This window comes from Neopsephotus bourkii, unplaced genomic scaffold (genome assembly GCF_033783945.1).
Source record: "Neopsephotus bourkii isolate Nb327-2 ecotype Australia unplaced genomic scaffold, CSIRO-AGI_Nbou_v1 NB_1053, whole genome shotgun sequence".
NCBI lineage: Eukaryota > Metazoa > Chordata > Aves > Psittaciformes > Psittacidae > Neopsephotus > Neopsephotus bourkii.
The window spans coordinates 2,079,070-2,104,656 of record NW_026901542.1 but is presented as its reverse complement, the minus strand read 5'-3'; the positions used below and the strand labels follow the sequence as shown (position 1 = coordinate 2,104,656).

The window sequence follows — 25,587 nt, the reverse complement described above, 5'->3', positions numbered from 1 at the left end:
ATTCTGTTTCATTGATTAGAATTGCAAGGGTAAAGTACAAGTGTCTTGTTGAAAAAATGTGACTAGATTTGATTGTTTGGCAATGGGTGCACTTGCTACTGCTTAGAATAACTAAGAAAATGTACAGGTCTGCCTCAGGTAGTCAGTGTTGTGCCAAAACCAGAATGCCCCCTGTCTAAGGGATTTAGTCTTCCCCAAGACAGACCATGTGCTTAATTATTGCCTTGCTGTCCAGAGCAGAAATTGGCTTTCTAAATGGTGGGATTTGCTCTGGGTTCTCATTAAATGTTGTATGTCGTAGTGTGACACACAATATGCCCTGCAGTGTGTGTCATGTGCTATGATGCTTAATCAACATTCAATACCGAAGGAGGAGAGCAGCTGCTCCGCAGTCAGCATGTCTGAACAGTGCTGTGCCCAGCAGGGTATCGCTTAATTCACGCTAATGGATAAAGAAGTGGCCTCGTAACACTTCTGTAAATGAGACTAATGATCAGGGAAAAAAATGCAAACTAGTTTTCATTTATTCATAGAGGTAGGTATAATTAGAGGTAATATCTGGATCCAAAAACTTGCTCTCCGGCATTTATTTGTTGATAGCACAAAATGTGAATGGCCTGTTCTACTATTTGTCTCTTGTGAAGTTATTAACTCCACACAGAAGTTGAAGTATGTATGATCTTAAATCCTCATTGAGAGATACAGGGTTTAATGGGGAAAAGTTACAGGTAATTACAACTTCTAAACTTACCTCAGTCATTTCCACTGTATGGTAATGGGGCTGTATTCAAAATCCACTGCTGGGAGGATCAGCATATTGATTCAGTTTGACTTTTTTACATTAGCTCCACTGTAGACTAGAGAAATCAAGAGGAGGCAACCTGTCCATTGCAGTTGTGGCAGATGAGTAATAAGATCATAATTAGGTATGAAGGTCTTACTATTGCATCTAAGCTGGGGGACTCTTCCATGTTACCCATCATTCTTCCTCATTCATCTGTTCCTCTCACAGGTGTGTCATCCCAGTGGCACAGCTGATGCCACTTGATCATTTATGTCTTAAAGAATCAATCATTTTATGGTGACGTAGTCTAATAGTATCAAGCAGGAGTTGATCTAGCTGCAATTTTAATAAGTCATCATCTCCTTGGGTACTTTAGGCTGTGCCAAGTGCATGTTTCTGATGCTGCACTAGCTGATTTTGGCTATGCAGATTTCTCCAAGAGTGGTCTTCCTCATATGGCAAGTAGTGAAGAAGTAAATTCAGCCTTAATCTCATTTACAGGAGGAAGCTGAGAAACACTTAAGGCCCTATGGTCCTGGCACAGAGCCAGTCTGGGTTGGTATGGGCATTGCTTATTTTCTGTAGTGTAATGTGGTGCAAACTTGCTACATAAAATACTGTGAGAGCTGGTTTTACTTGTGCTGAGGAGGCACCCCTCTGGACCTTTGCATCTTAACTAAGTCCTGGCACATTTTAGGTACTGTGTGATCAACACACCAAGAATTGATTGAGGAAGGACTTTCTAATCCAACTGCATAATGGCACCAAGTTGGATGAGAAAGCAGTGGCAGTGCTCAAAAAGGTCAAGTTCTCCATTCTGTAACTGAAACCTTAACAAAACTGTAGCTAATTTAACTAGGTTGTCTTTTTAAACCTTTTATTTTTTCCTCTTTAATAAGCCCATTAGTAATCTGTTCCGGTGCTCTTTCTGTGAATGGAACTTGCACCAGTCTAGAAGCATGTGTGGGATATCTGTTGATGAAAGCCAGCCATCCAAACCTAAAAAGTGATTCTTTACCAAATCCCCACCCTGATTTTTGTTGGGAAAAGTGTTTCTTGCTTTAAAACTTGGCCAGTACAAGGTTCAGAGTATATTATGTGTAAATAAAGTCCAGGCCAGCTGTCAATCGACTGCATTTACAAAACAATGTAATTGTCACTGAATTATCGTTGACTCATCACTTCTGCTTCTCAGAGAATTATGAAGGAGTACCACTGAAGAGAAAGTAGATGATGACTGAGGAGGGAGGGATATGCATGTAACATAGAAAGCCGAAGATTACATCAAGCTGGAGAGTCATGGGTACATGGCTGTTGTGAAACATTTATTCTCATCTTTCCTCTGCTTACTAATTGTCTGAGAGTTAATCTTGTCTCAGCAGTGATTATTGTAGACAAGATAGCAAGTCAGGAAAATACGCAAGTGTAAAGGTACTGAATCGTTGAAAACTTAAACTAACACAAACATACATGAATATTCCCAGGACTTTTTATAGACTTCGTATGTGACAGTTGCCATTTCTCAGACCTGTGAAAATACCGTGTCTTGACAAATCACCTGTCAGACATATCTGAAGTCATACCAAGCAGCTCTGATATTAACAGGTTTTACTTAACAAAACCTGATTTGTTGAAATGTAGGGTTTTGCCTTGAGTTCACATTGTTATCTCAAATATTTGCTTTCAAAACCTGTTTAAAAAATACCAAAGCATTATGTAGTGGAAAGGTTGGAGATTTTTCTGCTGCCTCTTCCTGAAAATGAATGAACTTTTTCTGTAAAAACTGCAGAATTGCGGAAATTAATCTTGAACTACCTTTGTGAAAGTGCCCTGCCCCCTGAGCAGATTCCCTCAACCTCTGATGTTGGAGCTAACAGCAATGGTGAAATGATTCACCTCAAAGTGGCTGGATGTAAATACATTCTTAAAAATGGGGTTGGAGGTTGTTTATTCCGGAAGCATGTGTTGTTTGTGGCCATAGATTGCATTAGCACTTGTTCACTTCTACTAAACTCTGTTACCCTTTCAAAGCTAGGCATTATTACTTCAAGGGTCACATCCAAAGGAATCCATCCTCCTGAGCAAGCTGGTAAGAAAAGCTGGGACATGCTGGCAAGCCCATGTGGGTGTAGATTAAAGCTTGGTGTCTTCCAGCTGAGAATCGTGTGTCAGGTATTGTCAAGCAGTTGCTGTTTCAGCAGCTGACGGTACCGTAACGACTTAAGGATAAATGGATGCTTGTACAAAGGTCACTTGTGTCAAGGGTACTATTTGAGTATTCTAAAAACAATCTTCATTTGTACTGTGCTTAATACATAAAGTTTTTCATTACTATAAAAAGCTTTCACTTTGCAGACATTTCTGTGTCTACAGTTAAGGAAATACATGTGTATTAGAGGCTCCAGACTTGTCTATAGCAGTGTCACATAGGTGATGAGATGAAGCTTGCTTATTTAGGGGACTTAAACTGATTTTCCCTGTTGTAGTTACAATTAAGTATCTTGACAGTTGGTGTGAAAAGGGTAATGACTGCCAAGAAATGTAATTAACTGGATTTCTATTTGAATATTTAACTGAGGTCTTTGCTGTTATCCTGCTGAAGACCAGGCATAACTTGCATCTTGAACAGACCCTGCCTGGCTCACCTGAACTTTAAATGCAGTGGAGATGTAGAGAAGGAAAGGAGCAACTATTGTACCTCTAACCATTCGATCCTAAGCATCTAGCTCTGTGGTGAAGGAAATACTTGGAGGAGAAATTGGACCCTTTGGACTGTGACTTTACTAGGCCTGGGGTTTTTACTGATACAGCAGTTATTGCCCAATCTTTCTCCTTGGTTCATGCCTGTGTGCCCATAATCCCAAGGACACTCGGCAGGCAACAGAGAGAAGCGCTTGTGAAGCCATCTTCCCTGGCTGCCTTTTGATGTGGTGTTGATGTATCAGTGTAGTTATAATCGCTAGCTACTGACCAGGAGTGGGACTGTCCCTCTGGGCTTTCCTCCCATCCCCTCCCTAACACTGACAATTGCACTCAACTCATCCTGCAACAAACCAGTTCTGGGAGCTAAACCAGCAGAGAAAAACTAATCATGCTTAGGGAGAGCAAAAGAAGAAGAGAGGAAGGATGTAACCACTCAGATAGGCATTTCTGACTGTTGAGCAGAAAGCCTGCTTGGGTTTCTTAGAAAATGAGCTGAATCATGATCCTCTAGGAGAAGAGGCAGCAAGCTTAAAACTTGTATGTTTACCCCACATTTTATTTGGTCATAGATAGATTAATGTTAGTAAGGTGAAATCTGTACCAAGGATGAAGCCCCTTTAACATTGATTTTTTTCCCAGGCATGTAAATGGGTGTTGGTTTGGTGCCCATTTTGGGGTAATGGGTTACATTACAGCACTTCCATGGGGAAACACAGCAGTGGGAATATTTTTAGCAGGATGCCAGCTTACAGAGATTTCTAACTCATTCAAGAAGAACATGTGAGCGAGGAGGGAACCTTTGTGGCTCTTACAGCAGGAGCTTCAGTTAGATGTTCAAGGCCAGGTAAGTGTTCAAGACCAGGCTGGACAGGGCTTTGAGCAAGGTGGTGTAGTGGAGGGTGTCCCTGCCCTTGGCATGGGGGTGGGATCTAGGTGATCTCCAAGGTCACTTTGAACTCAAGTTGTTCTGTGAGAGGTAGAAGACTCTCTTATTCCTCTTCTCCGCTCCCCACCCCACAGGGTAGGAGAGAATAACAAGGGGAAGGAGATTTGGGTATCATTCATGTTTTAAGGTGCCAACAAAACACAGGAACTCATCATAAAACTGCATTTGTGTATGGAGTCAGGGTGTCACCTGGATGCTGCCTAGCCCATGAGAAGCCTTCTTAAACGTGAGAAAGAAACACTAGAAGTCAAGAACTCAGTAACAAGATCAGCTGTCCAGATAGAAGAGCAATGAAACTGTTGAGGTAGAAACCTGTCCAGCTTTAAGACAGGGTTTTTTGTTTACTGAACAAGAAGTGAGAGGACTGTTCCCGTGCTTACCTGGATAATTATTTAGCTGTTGATCTTTCTATACAAAAGACTGAAACACTTACCTTTTTCTGGTGATGCCGTTTGGTAGGGTTTCATTGACTTCAGTCTTGACAGTTCATCAGTCTGTTAGTCTCACAACTGCTGTGCTAAAGAAAGCTAATAAGGTTGTAATGCATCTCGTTATCCACCTGACATTTATTACATCCTCCTTGCATCACTGTCTGCCTTGAGGATGGCCTGTGAGATTAATTTGGTAGAATATACTACTAGTTAATCTAAGCATTGTTCTCTGCCTTGTGTTTGTAGTGTGCTGTGGGTATGGCTTCTGCACAGTGGCAGTGTAGCACTGCTGGGTACCTATTTCAGTGACTGCTAGATTTCCTTCACCCTGCAGATTTTAAGCAAGAAGAGGTTATCTCAAACCTTTGAAAATCTCATCTTTGGTTTAAAACTGAGTTTTGTTTTCTCAGGATATGATGCTGCAGCAGCAGTAATCCTCCATGTCAAACACTGCCTTCACTTGAAAACAGACACCTGGGTTTTCCTCCTAAATTTGGGCTGTTGAAAAGCATCACCACTGATAGAGCAGACTGAGTGTAACCAGAGCATTACTCACACAACTAACCTGTCCTCACAAAGCGCTCGGAATACTAGTTTAAATGTTAGTTTCATTACATGGATGCCCTGCTCCTGGGGTAAGTCTCCCTTTGTCTGTGTATGTGTGTTGACCATAGTAGCAGAGCCACACAGTTTGCATGGTTTCCTTTTTTTAATCTAAATCAGTTTCCAGACCAATTTAGATAAATTGCAAGGAGTCCTTCGGAGGCAAGGCCTGAGAATGGGGCTTGACACAGATAAGAGTGACATCATTCATCACCCGCACAGGCTTTGGCACAGTGCTTGGCTGCAAAGTCCCTCCATAAGCAAACAGCGCATTAGCACCATCCCCATTGCATAATGGTGTTTGCGCTGGGGTGTTATTAAAAACCCAGGCAGAGATTCCACCCTGCGTCAGCCCCTGCTACCAGCGCAGCGTTGCAGACGCATGCTGTTGCAACGCGCTCTGTTGTGCCTCCTGCAGCCTGGGAAACGGGTGCTAATGAAGCGAGGGTGCCGGTGTGGGTAGGAGAGCACCGCTGGCACCCATCAGCCGGTGGTTGCGGCAGGTTGTGGGCACCCGGGTGGTTGCCTCTGCCCTGTGTGACTGTGGGCTGCACGGAGCCAATTATGATAAAATCAAGGTTACTCCTTCAGAAAGGCCTGTGGGGTTAAGAGTTTCCAGAGACAGCAGCAGACCTGTCGGATCAGGAGCAAGTCCTGGCCCGATCCAGCGAGGAAGGGTATTTTAATGAAACTTTAATTCTTTGCTGCTGAAGCAGAGGAGGATCCCGGCTTTAAAAGGTGTTGTTGGTCTTCAGCTCTGAGAGCATTAAGAAAAGGAAATAAAGTAAACCTTAGACATGCATTCCCATCATGCGGTAGCTGATGCTGGCCAGTCCTCAGGGCAGCTGGCATAGCTCTCTGCTGGAACCTGTTCAGGCACTGGTTCCCTCCTTGATGCCTGGTTGCTGGACGCCTCTGAAGCTCCCTGAATGCCTCTGAAGCTCTGAAGCCAAACCCTGCTGTGGTTTGGCAGGTAAAAATTAGCATTTTATTTTAAAGTATTATCTATTTCCTAGTGCTACTTGGTTGTCTCCTACTTTGTCTGATGGTACTGTGTCCATTGGATGTTACCACTTACTTTCTACAGTTGTCTGTGGCACTGTCCCTGGTCTAAAGGCTCTGAGGCAGGCAGAGGGCAGACTGTTAGGATCACAGGGAATACAGCAAAGAGCTGGAAACTGAGCACCCTGACTTGGTCACCTGTGGTGAGCAAAAGTCATCTATATTTTTTTAACCTGCTGCATTTCATATGCACACTTCCTTTTAATCCCTGTAACTCTTCTTCTCTGTTGCATATCATCTCCTGTGTTTTACATGTCTCCTACAGAGCTGGTTTTCTCTATATTTTAAAACGTTACTTTAAAACTGGCAAAGAGCCATCAGAACTCACAGGGTGCTGCCTCTATGCCCTTTGCAGCCTCGAAAACGAACACACAAGGAGACACAAGTCAGTGACACAGTTGAGAGGCCCCGATATGTCAGTAGCAGCACTGCTCTGCCTCTGCTCCCACAGCATGTGGTGATGTGCTGGTGGTGCCAGACTGCCCGTTTGGATGGGTAGAAAGCTGTGTTCAGCAGGGAGAGCACTAGGAGGTTTCTGGACATGCCAAGGTGAACATAGTTGAATTTCACTTGTATGAATTTCACATAGCTGAATTTCGTTTGAGTATTGTGGAGGTCAGGCTGTTTAAGCACCATCTGAGCAAGACCCTCTTGCCCTTGTGTTTGCAAGGCCCATGACTCCCAGTTTTCACAGAGGAGAGAGGGAGCAAGATTGACAACTGAGCTTGTAGCTCCACAAGAGTCCAGCCTCACAGGAGTTGATCCTGGTTTTCCCTTGTGCCAACACTGGCAGGTTCAGGGAACTAAAACAGCCTTTTTTGCTGGGTAAGGTTTTCCAATAGATCAGCTTTAGACCATGGTGGAACTGCTTCCCTTGCTCATAGAATGGTTAGAGTTGAAAGGGGCCTTAAAGATCATCAAGTTCCAACCCCCTGCCATGGGCAGGGACACCTTCCACTAGAGAAGGTTGCTCAGAGCCCCATCCAACCTGGCCTTGAACATTGGTGGGGATGGGGCAGCCACAGCTTCTTCCTAATACCTAATCTGAATTTACCTTATTCCAGCCTAAAGCCGTTCTCCCGTGTCTTGGCACTACAAGCCCTTGTGAAAAGTCCCTCTCCAGATTTCTTATAAGCCCCTTTAAGTACTGGAAGCTGCTTTAAGGTCTTTCCTGAACCTTCTGAACAAGCTGAACAAGCCCAACTCTCAGCCTGTCTTCATAGGATAGATGCTCCAGCCCTATGAGCATCTTCCTGGGCCTTCTCAAGCAGGTTGATGTCCTTGTCGGGGCCACAGAGCTGGACACAGTACTGCAGGTGAGGTCTCACCAGATCAGAGGGGGAGAATCACCTCCCTCGACCTGCTGGTCATGATTCTTTTGATGCAACCCAACATACTCTGGCCTCTTCACTCCCTCAGGGCATAGTCTTGGGGCCACTGAAGGTAGAAAGGACCTTGGTGCTATAAACACATCCTAGGGCTCCCTGTGCTGCAGCCTGCAGGCAGGACCATACATGGTCAAGTCGCCGTCCCTAAAATTCCTGAAGGGCCTACCCAACTAGTCAGGCATAGGCTTTGATTTGTGCATAACGCCTTGGGGAGGGAGCAGTTGTAATTCCTACTCCATGGATGACTTCTGTGCTGTCAGAAACATGCAAAACCTCTCTTGGTTTGTTTTGTTTCAAAACACGAAACCTGCTTTGTTTTGAGTAGTTTTCTCATTGACTTCTCTGAAAGAACCATTACTCACAGGTTGGGTTTTTTTCTGTTGTTCCAGCTTCCATTCACCTTACTGCATGCTTTCACCTTTCCTAGCTGACTCGCAACTTTTTACTTTAAATGAACAAGTGAGGTGATGCTTAATTAAAACTTTTGGAGTGGAGGTGGTGATCATTAAAGGGTGATGATGTAGAGGGTGAACTCCTCCGTTTATCCATGGAACTAATCAGGCTTGAGAGGTGGGTATAATGCCACTGTCCTGCCAGAGAAGCTGCCTCTGAAGCACAAGAGGTTAATTCGTTTTCTGCTCCTTGGTCTCTCTTCTGCGACTGCCAACAAGGTAGCAATTAACAGTGTTATCTCGGGGGATGTTTCCTGATGTGGATAATTGCAAAGTGGGAAGCCACACTGATACGCTTAGCGAATTCCTTACAGGCCCCAGAACACCCCTGGCCTGGTCAGTGGTATAAGAAAGTTGTTACCCAGGCTAAATTTGTGCTAATACCTTAGGGCAAAAGGTTCCATATCGATTACAGGTCCCTGGAAGCATCCGGTTGTTTGAAGGATCAGCTCTACCCAGCCGCAGTCAAGAATGTGGAACGTGCCTTAGAGGGCAAGTTGGTTTGTGCCTGTCTTTTTTTAGCTTGCTTTTTTTCTTTCAAGGCAACTTCTGTAGCGTAGTTTATGCTTCACATAACAAGTATGTATGTTGTGTATTTGTTGTGTGAGAATAAGAAACATCTCATAGCAACACATTTGTTCCTGTGGAAGCAGCCCGAATCAAAAGAGATAGTTCAGGAATGACTTTCACAATTTGCAAATGCCTAGGGGCGTTATGACAGCTGGTTCTTTACCCTAACATTCAAGGGTACCTAGGATCCAGCATTTGAGCGCTGAAACACGGCAATCCAGAAAGAAAGAAGTTTAAAACAACTGACTACTTGAAACACTTTAACAAGGGCTGTAGTGGATTTAGCAGGAGTTGTAGCAGGGTTCATTGCTGGTACTTTTAAATCAAAATCAAATGTGTTGTTCACGCAGACAGTCATTTTAGGAAAACCTTATGACCACATTATTTTGGGATAGAAGATCACAATGGTTGTTTTTGGCCTGGTAATCTCTAAGTGCATTGCCCAGAGCAATGTAGTAGTTTCTGTGCTAAAGCCAGAAAAGTCCAGGGAAAAAAAGCAGTGCAGCCAACTGTCTGGGTGCACCCTCCAGCACTTCAGCGTCAGGGAAAGTGTTCACAAGATCAGGGACAGTTTGACTGCGCAGTAAAGTAAGGGGATGGCTTGTCTCTGGCTTCGATAGGCTCTTGGTCAGGAAACATTGCAAACTTACCTGCAGCCACTGAGGTGCTTGTGCTGCAGAAAGTCCCCACATGAGATATTCTCCTTTCTGCAATGTGCTGTGCAGACGCGATGAGCCCGCGCTGTGGGGATCTACCAAGAAAGGTCAGGCACCCCTGGAAAAAGAGTAGACAATATATGCAAATTGTTGGTATTTAATTCAGTTGTGTAGTGGGGAAGAATAAACATTATTCCTGACATTTCCATTTTTGATTAATGATGAATGGAGCTGGCAGATGTTCAGCTGGCCACCAGATGGGGTCTGCTCAGTCCAACAAATAGAATAGAAACAGTCGGGGTCTTGTAAAGCCAGCCTGACAAAAGCTCTGACAAAATCTCTGGTTCATCCGAGTGATACGACGGCTTTGACCTCAAAACAACGTAGCTGCTTAAGAATGGAGGTGGTACAACCAGAGCAACTGCTTGTGGAAGTGAAATGGGGTGTGTAAGGATCAGAGCCGGGTAATTTGCTGGAGTTCCAGCAGATTTTTTTCTGCTGCAGGAGGCACTGACTGTGGTTTTGATTTTGTGGGGTTGGATCTGCCTGGGACCTCCTTCGTTCACCTACTGTTCCAAGTGTAATTGCCAGGACTCTGGGCACACACACCTTGTGGCACAGTCGGTTTGTGTTGGGGATCGGCTGGTTTTGACATCATTAACCCAGGAAAGGCTTTGTGACTTGGGATCAGATAGCCCAGTACTGATGTGGTCCATCAGCCTGCCTGGCTGTGTCTGGCGATGGTTAATCAGCAGGCGGGAGCACGGCTAAGGCCTCTCCCCGGCACACCTTGGAGCTGGGTGGGCCCATGGGAGCAAGAGATGGGGACAAGGATGCAGCCGCCGCGCCTGTGCTCCCCTTAGTACCCTGCGGGCAAAGCCATTCAATTTAGAAGAGTGAATTTAGATGTATGTAAATTCCGTTCCCGGGGGAAGCGATAACCGTCTGCGAAGTGCCCCGGTGCTGTCCCGCACAGCGGGGCCTGGCAGATAAGGGGCTCCCGGCCGCAGCACCTCGGGGGTGTAACGGGGAGGGGGCGTGCTGGGGTCCGGTCGCTGCTGCCCGCTGCTGCTCACTGCCCCTCGCAGGGAGATGGGGTGAGAGTGGGGAGGGGCGGATTTGCCGCTTTGACCCCGAGATGCAATTCCCTTTGATAATGACTTCCCAAGGGAGACAAAGAGCGGGGTGGGGGGGAAGAGGAAAGAGGAAATTTGACCGCGGTGTTCACGGTTACATTCATGGTGCTGGGGGGGGGAGGAGGGAAAGGGTGAGCTGCCCGCCAGGCTTTGAAGCCAAACAACCGCCCCCCGGGGCTTTTTAGGCCCACGGGGGGCAGTGGGGGGTGTAAAGGTGAGGGCTGGCCGTTGTTTGTCAGCGGGCATACGGAAGATGCCCCAGTAGCGCGGAAGTTATTTGTCTGTATATGAGCGGGGGCTCGGGCACCTCCTTCTCACTTGGGATATGCCAGGGGAGGTGGTGATGGACATCCGCTCGCACTGGTCCCAGCTTCGCGCTGATGTTTATTATCTTTATTCATCCACAGCGATCTGGAGCGAGTGTTTTCCCGCCCGTATCCGAGTCCTTAATTTCTCGGGTCAGCCCGGAGCACGGCGGCGGGTGCGGTGGGAAGTCTGTTTCGGGCGTGAACACGCACAAAAGCGCTGTCGCTCACCCCACGTCCGCCGTGTCCCGAGCGCAGAAATTTATTGCTTCTGCAACCGCCGGCTCGGCTCCCCCTGCGCTCCCTCCCTGCCTCCTCCCCCCGCCCCTGGGCAGCGCTTGGAAGGGAAGATCGCCGCTAGGAGGAATTCCTCCCGCCGCCTGACGGAGGAGCGGTGAGGGGCGCACGGCGCTGGGGATGCCGGGGGGCGGCGGGCGGTGTGGGTGCGGGTTCGGGGTGCGGTTGGGGAGGAGCGCTCGGGAGACAGTTCCCTCCCGCCCCGGCCTGACTCCCCTGAGAGGGGCGGTGCAGGTACTCCCCGCCGCACTCCCAGCAGGAGGGACCCAGCAAGAGGAGGAGGGGTCCCCCCCTCTCCCCCTGCCCCTCTTTTACTGGCTCTGGCCGCTCCCCGGAGCCGCGCTCCGGCCCGACGTGAGCAGCGCGCCCGTCCCGGAGCCGGCCGCTGCTGCCGGGTCTGTGGGGTTGCAGAGCCCCGGGGCTCGGTCCGAAGCAGCGGGGAGCGCCTCTCCGCGCTTCTCGCGGCCCCGCCGGCAGCAGCCTCGCCGCTCCTTCGGTGCTGTACGGAGGTAATCTGCGGTTCCTTGCATCCGCTCTCCTGTGCGGCTCCCCCGCCCGAGAGGCGCGGTGGGCGCCGGTGCCTTCGCGGAGCCGGCTCCGGGGCGGGGTGTCCGGGGGGTCTGGGGCACCTCTGTCCCACCGCAGCGTCCTTGGGAGCTTGAGCAGGACGGAAAGAGCCCACTTATCCCGGCGAGCGCTGCCTGCCCAGGACGGCATCGCCCCGGGTGCGCTGGGATGAGCGCGGCCGGCGCAGGGTGAATGTCAGAGCGACCTGGGCTATGCACGGAATTTTCTGGGGGGGGATTTTTACAACTTCAGTCTTGTGACTTATTGAACACTTTCTTGAAGTGTTTTCTCTGGAAACTTGTCTCAAATGAGGGCTGTGAGCCTTAACAAAGAAGGGTGTTGTTCGGGAGCCAACAGGTGACGGGGTGAAACCTGAGTCTGTGTGTACATTGGAGTAAAGTCTGGCTGCTGTTTAAAATAGAATTAAAAAAATCAATGGGAGACTGTAAAAGGCAAGGTTTCTGTCTTTCTAAATCTGTACACCCCTCTCGTAAGGAGAGAGGGGGGAAGCATCCGTGAGAATACCGCTTCCTGGGCTAGAGGCTTGGTTCTTGCCCAATTGCAGCATGTGCTTGTATTTCCATCACTGCTACATCGTGCCAAGCATAATACACCCAAATCAGATGTGTTGGCGTGGGGCGATGCTTTGTCACGGTGCTTCCTCCTTTTGTTGATGCAGGTAGCCTGTCTGCGCAGTGCGGCTCCTCACCAGAAAATACCCTGAGAACGATCCTCCAACCTCCAGTTGGAAAAGTGATCTTTGTGCTGGGATGCGAGAGGAGGAAGGCAGTTAACTCTTCTGTTGGTCCTTATAGGGCGGCTAAGGAAAGGGAAAGAAGTTTTTACTTCTAGGGTCAATCTAAAGGTCTGTTTGAATGAACGGGCTTAGTTTCTTTCCCCACTGCTCTGGGTAGTTCATTACTCAAGCTATTACTTGTACTGTAGCTAGGGAATGGGACTTTCTAATCGTTCAGGTGATATGTACTGGAAATGGTCTTTAAATTATTAATAGTTATTTTATGGTGGTTCATTGTTGCTGTATTACACCCTTCCTCTTCTAATGTAGTTATCGTGCACCGGGGATTAAATAAGCAGGTGAATGGGCTGGTCATGCTAATCTTAACTCGTTGAGCCTTCATTGTGAATGGATGCATGTGATATGCATCTTGTATCCCCTATAGCCTTGTTAACAAGGCTTCTAACAAAAAAGTTGTTAAAACAATTTGCCCTGCAGGACAGAGTAAAACAGCAGGGAATGGGCGAGGAGATGTTTGTCTGACTGTGCTCACAAATCCTGACCTCTTCTATCTGGTCGGGGGGGAACATCACCAGTGAGCTGGAAATCCGAGCGCAGGGAATAACCTTCCTATGGTCTTCAGCTTTGCTCGAAGTTTGATATCCTACTATTTTGTGTACTAAGAGGTTTGTAACTAAGTAGGAGTGTAGTTAGCCTTTGCTTCTAAGAGCTCAATTGTAATATGGTCGTTTAAATACATCAGTGGAAAAATGTATTAATTGCTTTTCTTTTTTAAATCGAATTTAGCTGCTTAATTCAATAATGTTATTCATGGTTGTCAAGATGCCAGTGAAATACCTCCTTGTAGGCTGTGAAGCTTTTTTTGAGAGGTAGTGTTTGAACAGAGCCGAAACCTCAAACTGTTCCACAGACTTTAAGAAAGCAAAACAAAACTTCCTTGCTGTGTTTGGTAGAAGTCATGGCAGGAGTAGAAAGACCACCTTTCTACTCATCCCTCAGAAAGCATTTATTTTTTCAGCTGTTGTTTATGTTCATTTGAATCCTCCTTAGGATGTAATCATTTTAAACAGATCGCTTTGAAGGATGAGTGCGGCTGGGGGGCAGGGAGGAAGAGCCCTGTCGTTTTAAAATGCAAACCAAATTACACTGGAGCAGGAGAGGAAGGAGAACTCCTAAACAAGCAATTGCTAAAATAGTTGTGCAGACAGCCTGCTGTTAAGCTGGGCCAGTGCAGAAACCTCATGCTCAGTAACACTGCAGTATTTGTGACGTGGCCATGCTGATAATATATGGTACACTGTCAGTCGCTTTATAGCTGGCTTAACATTAAGGAGATTGAACTAGATGACCTTTGAAGGTCCCCTCCAACCCAGACTATGCTTTGATTCTATGATTAACTATATGGTAATGTTTTTCTTTTAAAGTGAATGCTGGCCTTTGAGTAATCTTAGTTAACTGAGATTTATGAACCTCACTTTAAACATTTCCAATCACCTTATCTGGGGATGAGCACCCTGACTGTAAAGTTACAGTTGGAGGTAAGGTATATTTTTCCTTTATTCTCTACCATCCGTGCTTTCAACCTGCTTTGTATCACTGGGAAATGGGCTTGTGTTTTTCTCTTGTTGGAGATGGATCATGTGCTGTCTGAAATGGATGGCTTAAAGGTGGCCCAGGCAGGATCAGTCTTTGAGGAAAAGCAGTGTGGTCTCTTTTGTACCAATGCCTTGCCTTCCTTTGGAATTGGCCAGTGCTCCGGCACTCATGTACATACCTTTGCTATGCTATGAAATCCCAACATTACCCAGCCACACAGAAGTAGTGTGTAGCTTTAGTGTTCAAAAATCCTCAGAAAAGTTGACAAGTCTTCATGCATTCAGATTTTGGTTTCCTTGTCTTTCGAGACAGGAAAGTGAGTCAGAAGTTAACCTTTGATCCTATGCAGAAAGGCTTTTGAACAATCAACATGAAGCAATTACTCAGTTACCTGTGTGCTTCTGAGTGGTGGGTGCCATGTGAGCGAGCTGGGGTACAGCCCACTTGAGCACCTGGAGACTGGCAGAGCTGAACCTGTCTCTGCCTAACTTACACTTCAGATCTGCTGCAGTTGAGGTCGGGCTGCCTGATAAAGTGTTGTCAAGGGTGTTTCACCAGGTGCCTCCGTTCCTTCCTGGGTTATTGGGCAGAAGTCAGTCCTTGAAAAGTGGCAGTTTGGTCAATACAAATCTCATAGCAGTGCTATAAGAACTGGAAATACTAGTTTAGGTGTCAGTGATTGTAAACCAGGTGTCTACCTCCTTCTGATGGGAAATTGTAAAACAGTTCATCTGCCACTGAGAGCATCTTGGAAGGACTTGGACTTCTCAATGATACAGTGATTTTATACTTAAGAATGGGTATAGGTGGTGCAGAACACAAGCTGCCAACCTGAGCATCTCCATCTATCTGCAACAGTGAGAACTGTTGCCTTTATCTTTTTTCCTAGTCATTTCTTAACTGCATCACAGTATTCCTCTGTCCTTCCTTCTTCACACCCTAATTTATACAAGCAGTAACAAAACCATACCTGACACTTCATTTCCAGTAGTATGTGGAGACAGGAAACAGTTTTGTACCACTTGTGTTATCATTTGTTTCTGAAGGGAATTAACTGAAGAGATGTACCAGGATATCTGTCTTTCTATTTTAAATATACAGGACTGAGCTTCTAGGACTGAGTTTGGGTTTATTCACCTTCCTTCACAGAAACCGCAATATGGTGTTAATAATATGGTAATATGGTGTTAATAATAACAGCTCAGAAGCTGTTTTGCTAGCCTGTTCAGCTAGAGTGAGATTTCGGAAGTTTGCCTGACAGCTCACAAACACTGTAGAAACAGCCTGTTGTCAGGTTTGCTTGCCCCATCAAATATTAAATGAATCTCCCATTGCAGTGCAGCAATGCAGTGTAACAGTGTGTTGGCATCTTAGCAGTGAACCAGTGTTTTCAAACCAGAAGCTTCTGGAGTAAAGTTAACAAACCACTTAGTTTTTTTTTGAGCACTAGCCCAGTGGCAGAGTGAAGTAATCCCATCTCTTTTTATTGAGTGTGGGAATGTGTAGATGTACTGAGAACAGGGGTAGATAAGAGTGCATAATAGTGAATATCGTCATTCCTCTGAGTTTGTAGCTTTGGATGCAAGTGGCCACTTTTCATGGAGCTGGTTTGGGTTTATGTGCTGAATCAACATAGCCTGGCACTAACCAGTTCCTCACACTCCTTTTGAGTAACAGGAGAATACTTGGGTACAGTCTTAAATCTTTCTTTCACCTGCGGTCTATCAGCAAGTTATTGTCTCTAAAATGGTGGTGATGAGACTGGAAATGTAATTTGGGGCCCACTGGAAGATTTTGGATTGCTCTCCCCTTTAGACCCACCAGCAAGTGTTAAAGAGATAAAAGTTTTCTTTACTGACAAAATTGCATCTGTGTTTAGGTGAAAGAATTGCCTGAAATGGGGAAGACATAGCTCATATGGAATGTTGTACTGTCAAAGCCAACTTGTTTCAGTGGTCAGGGTGCCTGTCATGGCAGGATATATCCCCCTTGCTTCTGGTTGTCTGCATTTCACTGAAATTCCTGGTGTGAGTTTCCTAAGAACTTCTGCTAAAATTAGTGTAAAATATTTATCTTAATGAGCTTTCAGATGCAGAATGCTACAGATGTTGTTGAGAGCTGCCTTTGCCAGTTGTGACTCAAAATGATCCCACTGATGCAAAGCTTTGCAGGCTCCATGAATCAAGAGAAGCATCTTCCTGTAGCGTTTTACATTAGCAGAACAATTGTGATGTATTTTACAGAGCCTAATCTGGCATACTTGGATTTCAGATACTTAACTGGACCACTGCCCTTCCGCTCAGATACAGCTAAAATGAAGTTCTCAGAGGAATCCAGCTGGATTGTGACAAACAGGATGCCACTTGCACAGCTGTCTTTCCCCAGCAATTTCTTTAGCTTTTGACAAGTGTTTGTTGCGTCTTTTGTGTTACTAGGCTGGTGGTAGTAATGACTTCAGGAAGAGCTCCTGTCATTCCTTTTGTTATTATGTGCTCAATGAGTCTTCCTCAATATACCCGTGTATAACCTGTGATGTGAAATGAGCCAAAGTGTAAAAGATGACAAGTGTTAATCTTGAAACACATTGTGTTTGTCAAACATAGTAGTGTCGAGTTTTCTTTTTGAGTACTTGTATAACTTTAAGCACTTCTGAATTGCTTGTAGCAAGTTGTAATGGTGCTTCAGTCATTTATTTGTCTGGGTGACACAAGGAATACTAAACTGTTGTAAGATCATTTACACTGATAAGTAGTTGTTGCATGTTTGAATTTATTAAAGCTCTGTCAATCTCTTCCTCCAGATCAATTGCTTGATGAGCTGCAGCTGAAATATTTAACACTTCACACTTATGCCATTGGAGATGGAGCCCAAAGCCAATAATCTCGGTTTTGGATGTCAGCGAAGCTCAACATCTGACGATGACTCTGGCTGTGCTTTGGAAGAATATGCCTGGGTCCCCCCAGGCCTCAGACCAGAGCAGGTACCATTTGCTGCTGCAGTTTTAAAGTAACCCTAGTAAGGACTGTCTGAGGGAGGGGTACACTGCTCCTACATGTCTAATTGAATTCTTACAAAGGTTGAAACTTAAATACGTCTAGAACTCTTCACTCCTTGTTTTGTTTCCTCTTCCAATAAGGCTGTGTTTAGGGAGCCTAAAATCCTCAACACTGAGGAGTTTTATGTTCCAAATACAGTTCCCAGTCAAGATCTTTCAATAAATACAGACCATAGAGGTACATATTGTCAAGTCTAAAAGCAGCACAGAAATTTCTCTTTGAAATAAGTTACTAGGTTAAATGAAAGCTCATGGCATACCTTGTGGCGTTGTGCTGCTTGGCTAGTGCTTCACTGCGCTTGTACAAGTCTTCAGATAATTAGGCATTTGACATCTAGAACAGGTATGTTACTACAGTGCACATAAACTAAAGTGTCATTGTGACAAGTAGTAATGTCTTTTACGCTTGTTTAAACAGTTATATGCCTGCCATTTGTTCATGACAGGATTTCACTTGTACAGTCTCTGGAGCTGACACTTGCGGGGTGCTTGGGCTGTTCCTTCCCCTCTCCCCTTTTTCTTTTATAATATCACAAACATCGTGGCAATGGAAGTAAAAGTGAAATTGTTGATGGGAAAGTTGCTATGTGAGATTAAAATGGCCCACTCATGGTATTCATTTCCTTGATGATATTGCCAACGGTGCTGAAGCTGTGCACTCAGTAGTGTCCAGATCTCAGACTTCAGCGTTAAATGAACAGACTGTACCATCTGCTGACAGAGTCAGAGCAACCCTTCTTCAGCTGGCAAGCTAATACAGTGCATAGCTGTAAAGGTGCAGAAGATGTCTCCTTTTTGCTGTGCAGTGATTTTCTTATCATGAATAAAGTAACGAGTCAGCAGGAATTCCAAATTATGGGCTATTTTTAGGGAAATTCTTTTTATCGCTTACTTGAGCATCTATAAGAATCTTAGTGAATCAGACCTGAAGGCAAACAGCAAGCTAACATTCTGCCAGAAGAATTAAAATGCCCTAAAATAGCCTCATAATCCAGCTAGCTCAAACTCACTTAAAGAAGTTTCCCAAGAGTGACTTGTTTTGAGAGTAGTGCAACAAACTTAAGAAAAGGGCATAAAGCATCTTCAAAGCTTCACTTCTTACTGCATGTTATCTTTTCCTGCAGCTTCTTGAAATAAACTCAGTAGCAAGTGGGCTTACAGCAGACTTCTGATGTTTAAATTTCGGGTAAAGGAAGACCATGTTATGTTTCATACAACCTGTCCCATGTCATTTTGATTGCTTCCTGAGTCAAGTGACTGATTACTGCTTCTTTTTCATCTGTCTTGAACAGTAATAAGCTGTTGACCTGAGTATTATTTAAATCTCGATGGCAAGTAATATTTTTGCCTATAGTCGGCTCTTATTTACAGCCCCAGGCCTCGTGACAAGCTGGAAACCACATAGGAAAAACAATAAATCTGTAGCTGTTCCACAAAAATATGTTTTGCCATTGGGCTTTGTCATGGTGTTCATTACAGCTTTCCTGTCATCATTTTCTTCTGGGGAAAAAAGAAAAAGAGTGCAGATTGATAAATGTGTACCCCTAATATTAATTTCTTCATCAAAAGCCGGTGGAAATGTGGTGGTTAATTTGCATCTGATTGAAATGTGGCTGGATCCAGCCTCCTCCCCAGGGAAGGATGTTTCCACCTTCCTACTAAAGCCCACATGGAAGCAATGAAAGCTGATGCTTTGGGGTGAACCTGATCAGCAGGAGACTACAAAACAGCTTTTGTCTCAACAATGTGTAAAATGCAGAGAGCAAATTAAATCTGTTTATATAGTGGCTATTTTCTGGAAAGCTTCATGCCTTGTGTGGTAAATTGCAGAGGGAAACTTGGAATTTCCACGGGATTGTTGACCAGCCCTGAAGGGGGTGGGAATAATGAGAACATTAAATGTGCATAATTTATGATCCCCCCCTAATTGTCACTGCAAATTGCATTCCAGAAAAGCAATTCAGCAGCTGGGTGCTAGTTTTATCAGAGACAATTCAGGTTTGCTGAGCTGGTTCATCTGGCTCTTGTATTTTCAGCACAAACCCTGTCAGACGTCTAATGTAGCGTAACCTTCTTCGTTCTTAAATGAGACCTGAGATACAACAGTAGCTGAAGGAGCTTGCAGTGCTTGGGTGATGTAAGTCCCTCAGTCTGAACTCTGTGTTCCTCCTGGTCAGGTCCAGCTGTATTTTGCCTGCTTACCAGAGGAGAAGGTCCCTTACGTTAACAGCCCTGGAGAGAAACACCGAATTAAACAACTTCTGTATCAGCTGCCACCCCATGATAATGAGGTAAATACAGAATTTAGGATGCACTGTCAGGGCTCAGGTCTCCCTGGTGGCTTTTATGTGGAGAATTACCTACCTGTGTATTTTACTACAAGCTTAAACTGTGGCCTGCAGTGGCATCTGACCTATAAAGCAGCACGGTGTGTACACTGAGCCCATTGTTTAGCTGTCCGGTTGGCTTGTGTGCAGATAAGAGCTGTCTGGAAGGACGCTGCCTTTGCTTGTTAGGGAGGCTGGTGTCACTGCAATAAACTTAACACAAGTTGGTTTTATAGTGTTTGCAGCCACCCACCAATTACCAGGAACCTACAAATTCCTGGAATTGCATTGTAGCACACAAAAAGGATGCTTTGTGATAGTAAAAGGTTTGCATCTCAGATATGCAGTGCAATTTGGAGTAGAAGTGGAAATAACAAACAAGCTCTTTGTAAGGAAAAGGGGCGGGGGTGTCAATACTTAAGATCTTGTGTATACTGCAGTACTTAGTTGTGGGCACTTAACCATAAATCTAAAGGACAATGTTGTGGCTGATTTAGGTTCATTCCATGATTTTAGGGTAGCAGCAGGTTTTGGGTTGGCTTTTGAAAATCTTAACTTCCTGCCTGGACAACTTCTTAGCTCGATATGGGAGATTTTTTCCCTGTAGTACAAAATATCTCTCCGTACTTTGTGTTGTGCTGTATTAGCTGAACACTAAGATGGTAGAGAAGACAAGTTGCAGAAGTTTAGTGATGATTGTCAGCATGCCTGATGAATTTCTTGCATATATGCACTTATTGATGTGTTACTTTAAAAGCTCAGTGTCTAAAACAAGTTCTCCTGTGTTTTCACTGGAAGGTGAGATACTGCCAGTCTTTAAGTGAAGAAGAAAAGAAGGAACTGCAGATGTTCAGTTCTCAGCGCAAAAAGGAGGCACTCGGCCGAGGCACTATTAAACTACTCTCAAGAGCAGTGATGCATGCAGTGTGTGAACAGGTAATACTGCTGGTGCCACAAGCCAACTAGCAGGCTGAATAATGTCAAAATACAGTATCTCAATATTAAATGTAAGCTTGTCTCTCTCTCAGCACCAGAACACTGCCTCATACTAATGACACGTGCAAAGCTGGCATATGCTTAAAAATGTTATTACATATAAAATAAACTCCTGTGCACAAGAGGTTTATTGATGCACAGTTTGTCTAGACCAAAATTGAAAATACCTTTTACCCGTCTGGTCAGAATTTTCAGATTAAACCTGCATTATTGGGTTTGGTGTTTTAACTTAGGTTTAAATGCTAAAAGCTGGTAGTGTGGGATGGGAAGGAAGTGTGTTCACTTTCTGGTTTTGTTCCTAGTGTGGTACAAAAGTAAACGGCGGTGAAGTTGCAGTGTTTGCCTCGAGAGCTGGGCCTGGTGTGTGCTGGCATCCCTCGTGTTTTGTGTGCTTCACGTGTAACGAGCTGCTCGTTGACCTCATCTACTTCTACCAAGATGGCAAAATTCACTGCGGCAGACACCACGCTGAACTCCTCAAACCTCGATGTTCAGCCTGCGACGAGGTAAAGAATTCACATTTTATAGCCAGTCTATGCTCCTGTTGTTCAGTCAATAGACTGCGTCACTTGGGCAATTACTGACTTCAGATCCATTCGTTCAAGAAGTCAGGACTCTGTTGCATAGATGTGCTTGAAGGCTGAGGGGTGTTTAATTTCTTGTCAAGTAGGCAATATTACAAGTGATGTGATGGTATTTAGTAAGCATGTATCTGTTTGTATTTAGAACTCAATGCAGTAGATACAATTAGAAGAAGGATCTGTACAAATACTCCCAAATACCATCCTGATTGCAACTTCTCTTGAAGGTCTTATGTTCTGTTTGTTTGGTTTTGCTTTAAAAAATAAAGTTGGGTGTTTTTTTTTGTTTCTGTTATAGAAAAGGTCAGAATGCCATAGTTGCTATGGGAGATTGTTGCTTATCCTTGTATTCAAAAGACAGCTAAATAATACTAAATTTAGCATATGAATTGCACAATTAGGATGTTTTTCATGCACTAGCTCCCAAGGTGAGGTTTTGGCCACTCAACTAAAAGTTTACCTTTTATCTCTGAAAAGATCATATTTGCTGATGAGTGCACAGAGGCTGAAGGTCGTCACTGGCACATGAAGCACTTCTGTTGCCTCGAGTGTGAAACAATCCTTGGTGGACAGAGATACATCATGAAGGATGGGCGACCATTCTGCTGTAACTGTTTTGAATCTCTCTACGCGGAATACTGTGAGACATGTGGGGAGCACATTGGTAAGTATGTCCTTTCTAAACATTAGACTCACAAATTAAGGGAAAGCCAATTTATGAAATCATTTCACATTCCAGAAGTGGGGTTCATGTTTTTTAGAGAAACCCAAAGGATTGTTTTTATTCCTTTTCCAGGTGTGGATCATGCTCAGATGACCTATGATGGACAGCACTGGCATGCCACAGAGACTTGCTTTTCTTGTGCTCAGTGCAAGACCTCTTTGCTTGGCTGCCCCTTCCTTCCAAAGCAAGGGCAGATTTACTGTTCAAAAACCTGCAGCTTGGGAGAGGATGTTCATGCCTCCGACTCTTCGGATTCTGCGTTCCAGTCTGCTCGATCCAGAGATTCCAGAAGGAGTGTCCGCATGGGGAAAAGCAGCCGTTCAGCCGACCAGTGCCGCCAGTCTCTTCTCCTGTCACCAGCCCTCAATTACAAGTTCCCTGGCCTTTCAGACAATGCTGATGATACGCTTTCTCGCAAGCTGGATGATTTAAGTCTGTCAAGGGAAGAGGCAAGCTTTGTTAATGAAGACTTCTGGAAAGGAAGAGTAGAGCAGGAAATGCCTGAAGACCCCGAAGAATGGGCTGAACATGAAGACTACATGACTCAACTTCTCCTGAAGTTTGGTGATAAAGGCCTCTTCCAGCAGCCCGCTGAAGTAGACATTAGATCAAGTGAACACTGGATTTCTGATAGCATGGTCAAGAGCAAGCTGGACTTGAAAAAAACCAATCCAAGCCTGGCAAGTAAGAAGTACCAGTCAGACATGTACTGGGCCCAGTCACAAGATGGCTTGGGTGACTCTGCATATGGCAGCCACCCAGGCCCTGCCAGCAGCAGGAAAATCCAGGAGCTAGACATGGAACACGGGGCGTCGGGATACAAACACGACCAAACGCCGTGGTATGAAGGTTCACTCGAATGTTTGTCTGACCTGAAGCAGCAAGAACAAAGTGTTCGAGACTCAATGGATTCTTTGGCTTTGTCCAATATAACAGGTAATGGGGGGAAATGGTTTTGAGGGAGAGGTCAGCCAAAGCAGAGTATTTTGAGCTAAGACTTTTCAGATCTGTGATTTATAAAAAGCCTTACATGCCTTACTTGACATGCGAGAGATGCATGTAAAGTAGGCAGTTGCTTTTATCATACACATATCCTTCTACAAGATACATTTCTCCTACTTACATTCTATTTCAATTCTTCTCCTTTCCTCTTGAATTCTATTTGTTTATTAAAAGAAATCCATAATGTTAAATGGGTAAGAATGGTCTTGAACTATGCATTTGTTACATACAAATCACACTTTAAGCAAATGAAATAATTCTTTTTCCCATATCTTAAGTGCAAGAATTTGCATTATAATACTAGGATAATATTAATCTGCAAAACACTTCAGGTAATTTCCTTGCTTGTAAAATTATGGAGAAAATCAGAAAGGATGGTAAACTTCTTAGCTGTAGGAAATGAGGTTTATGAGATTATCTTTCTCCATTGACTAAACAGAAACTGCTAATCGACTTTTGTGAACCTCCCTGTCAAATGTGATTGAAATTAGCCAAAGGAATAAAAGTTGTGTGTGTGTAGGTATGCATGAGTGTGTGTATTAACTTCCCTTTCCTATTGCCCTACAAAAAGCCCTGGGAGTTAGGTATGAGGGACCCATTTAGAAGTGGTCCTGTCCTCTTCTCCGTTCCTATCCTCCTACAACCTGAAGTATTGTAGCTACTTGTGTAGCTCAGGCCTGACCGCATGCTTCATTGCCCAAGTGGTAACAAAGGAACTGACATGGGGAGTTTGGTTCAGGGGGCACAGGAGGAGGAGGAACTAGAGGTGTTGCAAAGCAATTTAGCAGTACAAGAAACATGAAATATTTTAGCCTTAAAAATAGCAAGCATGGACTGTAAAGTTAAGTAATTCTTTCTTCTCAGAGACTTAGCTGTGTATGTGTTACAGCTGTTTAAACTCATTAAACTTCTTCCACTCTTGATATCCTAATGTTAGTGAATACTTTAGTAATCAGAGCTGATACTTAGATGTTTTAAAGCAAAACAAAGCTTACTGCTTTATGAAAATAATCCTTTTGGTTATAGTTCCAAAACCCACTAATAAGATCTGCTTAGTGATAATATTTGGTATAATATTTATCTCTTCCATAGTGTTTTCATTTTCCTTTTCCTCTTTTCTCCATTCCCACCGCAGGGGCTTCAATGGATGGAGAAGGCAAACCACGGCCATCTTTGTACTCTTTGCAAACTTTCCAAGAACTGGAGGTAGAGGACTGTGAGAAGATGAGCAACATGGGAACTCTGAATTCTTCAATGCTGCACCGGAGCACGGAGTCCTTGAAGAGCCTGAGCTCAGAGCTGGGTCAGGAAAAGGTCTTGCCAGAGGAAAAGCCAGTGCATATGCCCGTGCTGAGAAGATCTAAATCCCAGTCCAGACCTCAGCAAGTCAAGTTTTCAGATGATGTTATTGATAATGGAAGTTACGAGAACCTTGAAATACGTCAGCCTCCAATGAGTGAAAGGACTCGTAGGCGCGTTTACCACTTTGAAGAGCGTGGAAATCGACCTTCTCATCATCGTAGAAGAAGTAGGAAGTCTCGTTCAGACAATGCACTTAACCTGGCTGCAGAAAGAAGATGCTCTCCGAGAGAGAGATTTCGTTATTACTCCCCTCAGGATCATGAAAAATTCATTCAGAATAGAAGCTCTCGTGAGCTTCGGGCCTATATTCAGAATGCGGAGCTGTATGGGCAGTATGCACATAGTAGGTCTGATTATGCACTGCGGAATCAGATGGTGGATAAATTCTTTGGATTGTACGGTGAGGAAGATGACTCCTGGTGCTCAACTTCATCATCCTCATCTGATTCTGAAGAGGAGGGATATTTTCTAGGACAGCCAATTCCACAGCCACGATCATTGAGGTATCCGTACTATACAGATGACCTTTCTGGTCCAACTACTGCGTTATCTAGTTCCCAGTTTGGACAAAGGACAACCAAATCAAAGAAGAAGAGGGGACACAAAGGAAAAAATTGCATCATCTCTTAAATCTGTTTTAACAGTTGGGAAGACCAGTCAGCTCTCTAACTACAGTTTGAACCACATCTTTTTATATTCATAATTGTACTTAGGCAAGTTGCTAAGGTAATTAATGCTTTGCCAGTGTAAATGATAACCCTGCCAGAGTTTACATTGTACAAGTAACGTTCAGAAATGTCACCACGCCAAATGACGATCTGCTCAGATATTGCTAGGTTTACATACTGTGTTTCAGATGTCAGAATACTGTTACTGCAGTTCTCGATACAGACTTCTTGTAGGCATTTTATTTTATGCTTGCTGTTCACTTATGTTGGATTATCATAGAGGGGGAATTCAGCAAAGGTCAGTCAATAAAGTTGTCAGTCCTGTGCTGTAGCTGTACCCACACAGGGTGATCTTTGACTTCTTCTTCTCACTGCCAAGAAAAAGAAGGCTCTGTACTGTGCCCTTTCTTCACTGATAAAGCTCACTGTTCCTCCTTTGGGTTCCGTTACAAAAACTGGATTTTATGGTTGATTTGCATTTGGGAAAATTCTCCTTTTCCAAAGAGTCCACTATGAAGGAGGCAAAACAAGAATCTGGGAGCGGAAATGCTTGAGGCCTTGACATATCCTAGAGCAGCAGAAAATGGTTTCTACGTTTAACTTCCATGTTTTCCTTCCA

The 25,587-nt window shown here is 44.5% G+C and overlaps 1 protein-coding gene across 3 annotated transcripts in view; it reads left to right on the top strand.

Moving 5' to 3' along the window:
• PRICKLE1 (prickle planar cell polarity protein 1) overlaps positions 1 to 25,311 on the top strand; it is a 63,045-nt gene extending 37,734 nt beyond the window's left edge. Inside the window, exons 1-8 of one of the 3 annotated variants that reach the window (XM_061361180.1) lie at positions 11,319 to 11,430; positions 17,054 to 17,233; positions 19,486 to 19,599; positions 20,434 to 20,571; positions 20,934 to 21,137; positions 21,690 to 21,876; positions 22,009 to 22,872; positions 24,074 to 25,311. In XM_061361180.1, the coding sequence (XP_061217164.1) occupies positions 17,102 to 17,233; positions 19,486 to 19,599; positions 20,434 to 20,571; positions 20,934 to 21,137; positions 21,690 to 21,876; positions 22,009 to 22,872; positions 24,074 to 24,930 (2,496 nt within the window). In that variant the 5' untranslated portion in view covers positions 11,319 to 11,430; positions 17,054 to 17,101 and the 3' untranslated portion in view covers positions 24,931 to 25,311. Of the gene's footprint in view, positions 1 to 11,318; positions 11,431 to 11,687; positions 11,843 to 17,053; positions 17,234 to 19,485; positions 19,600 to 20,433; positions 20,572 to 20,933; positions 21,138 to 21,689; positions 21,877 to 22,008; positions 22,873 to 24,073 lie in introns of those variants that run through there. The other 2 variants (XM_061361179.1, XM_061361178.1) reach the window with 2 other exon arrangements.
• The last annotated feature ends 276 nt before the right edge of the window (positions 25,312 to 25,587 follow it).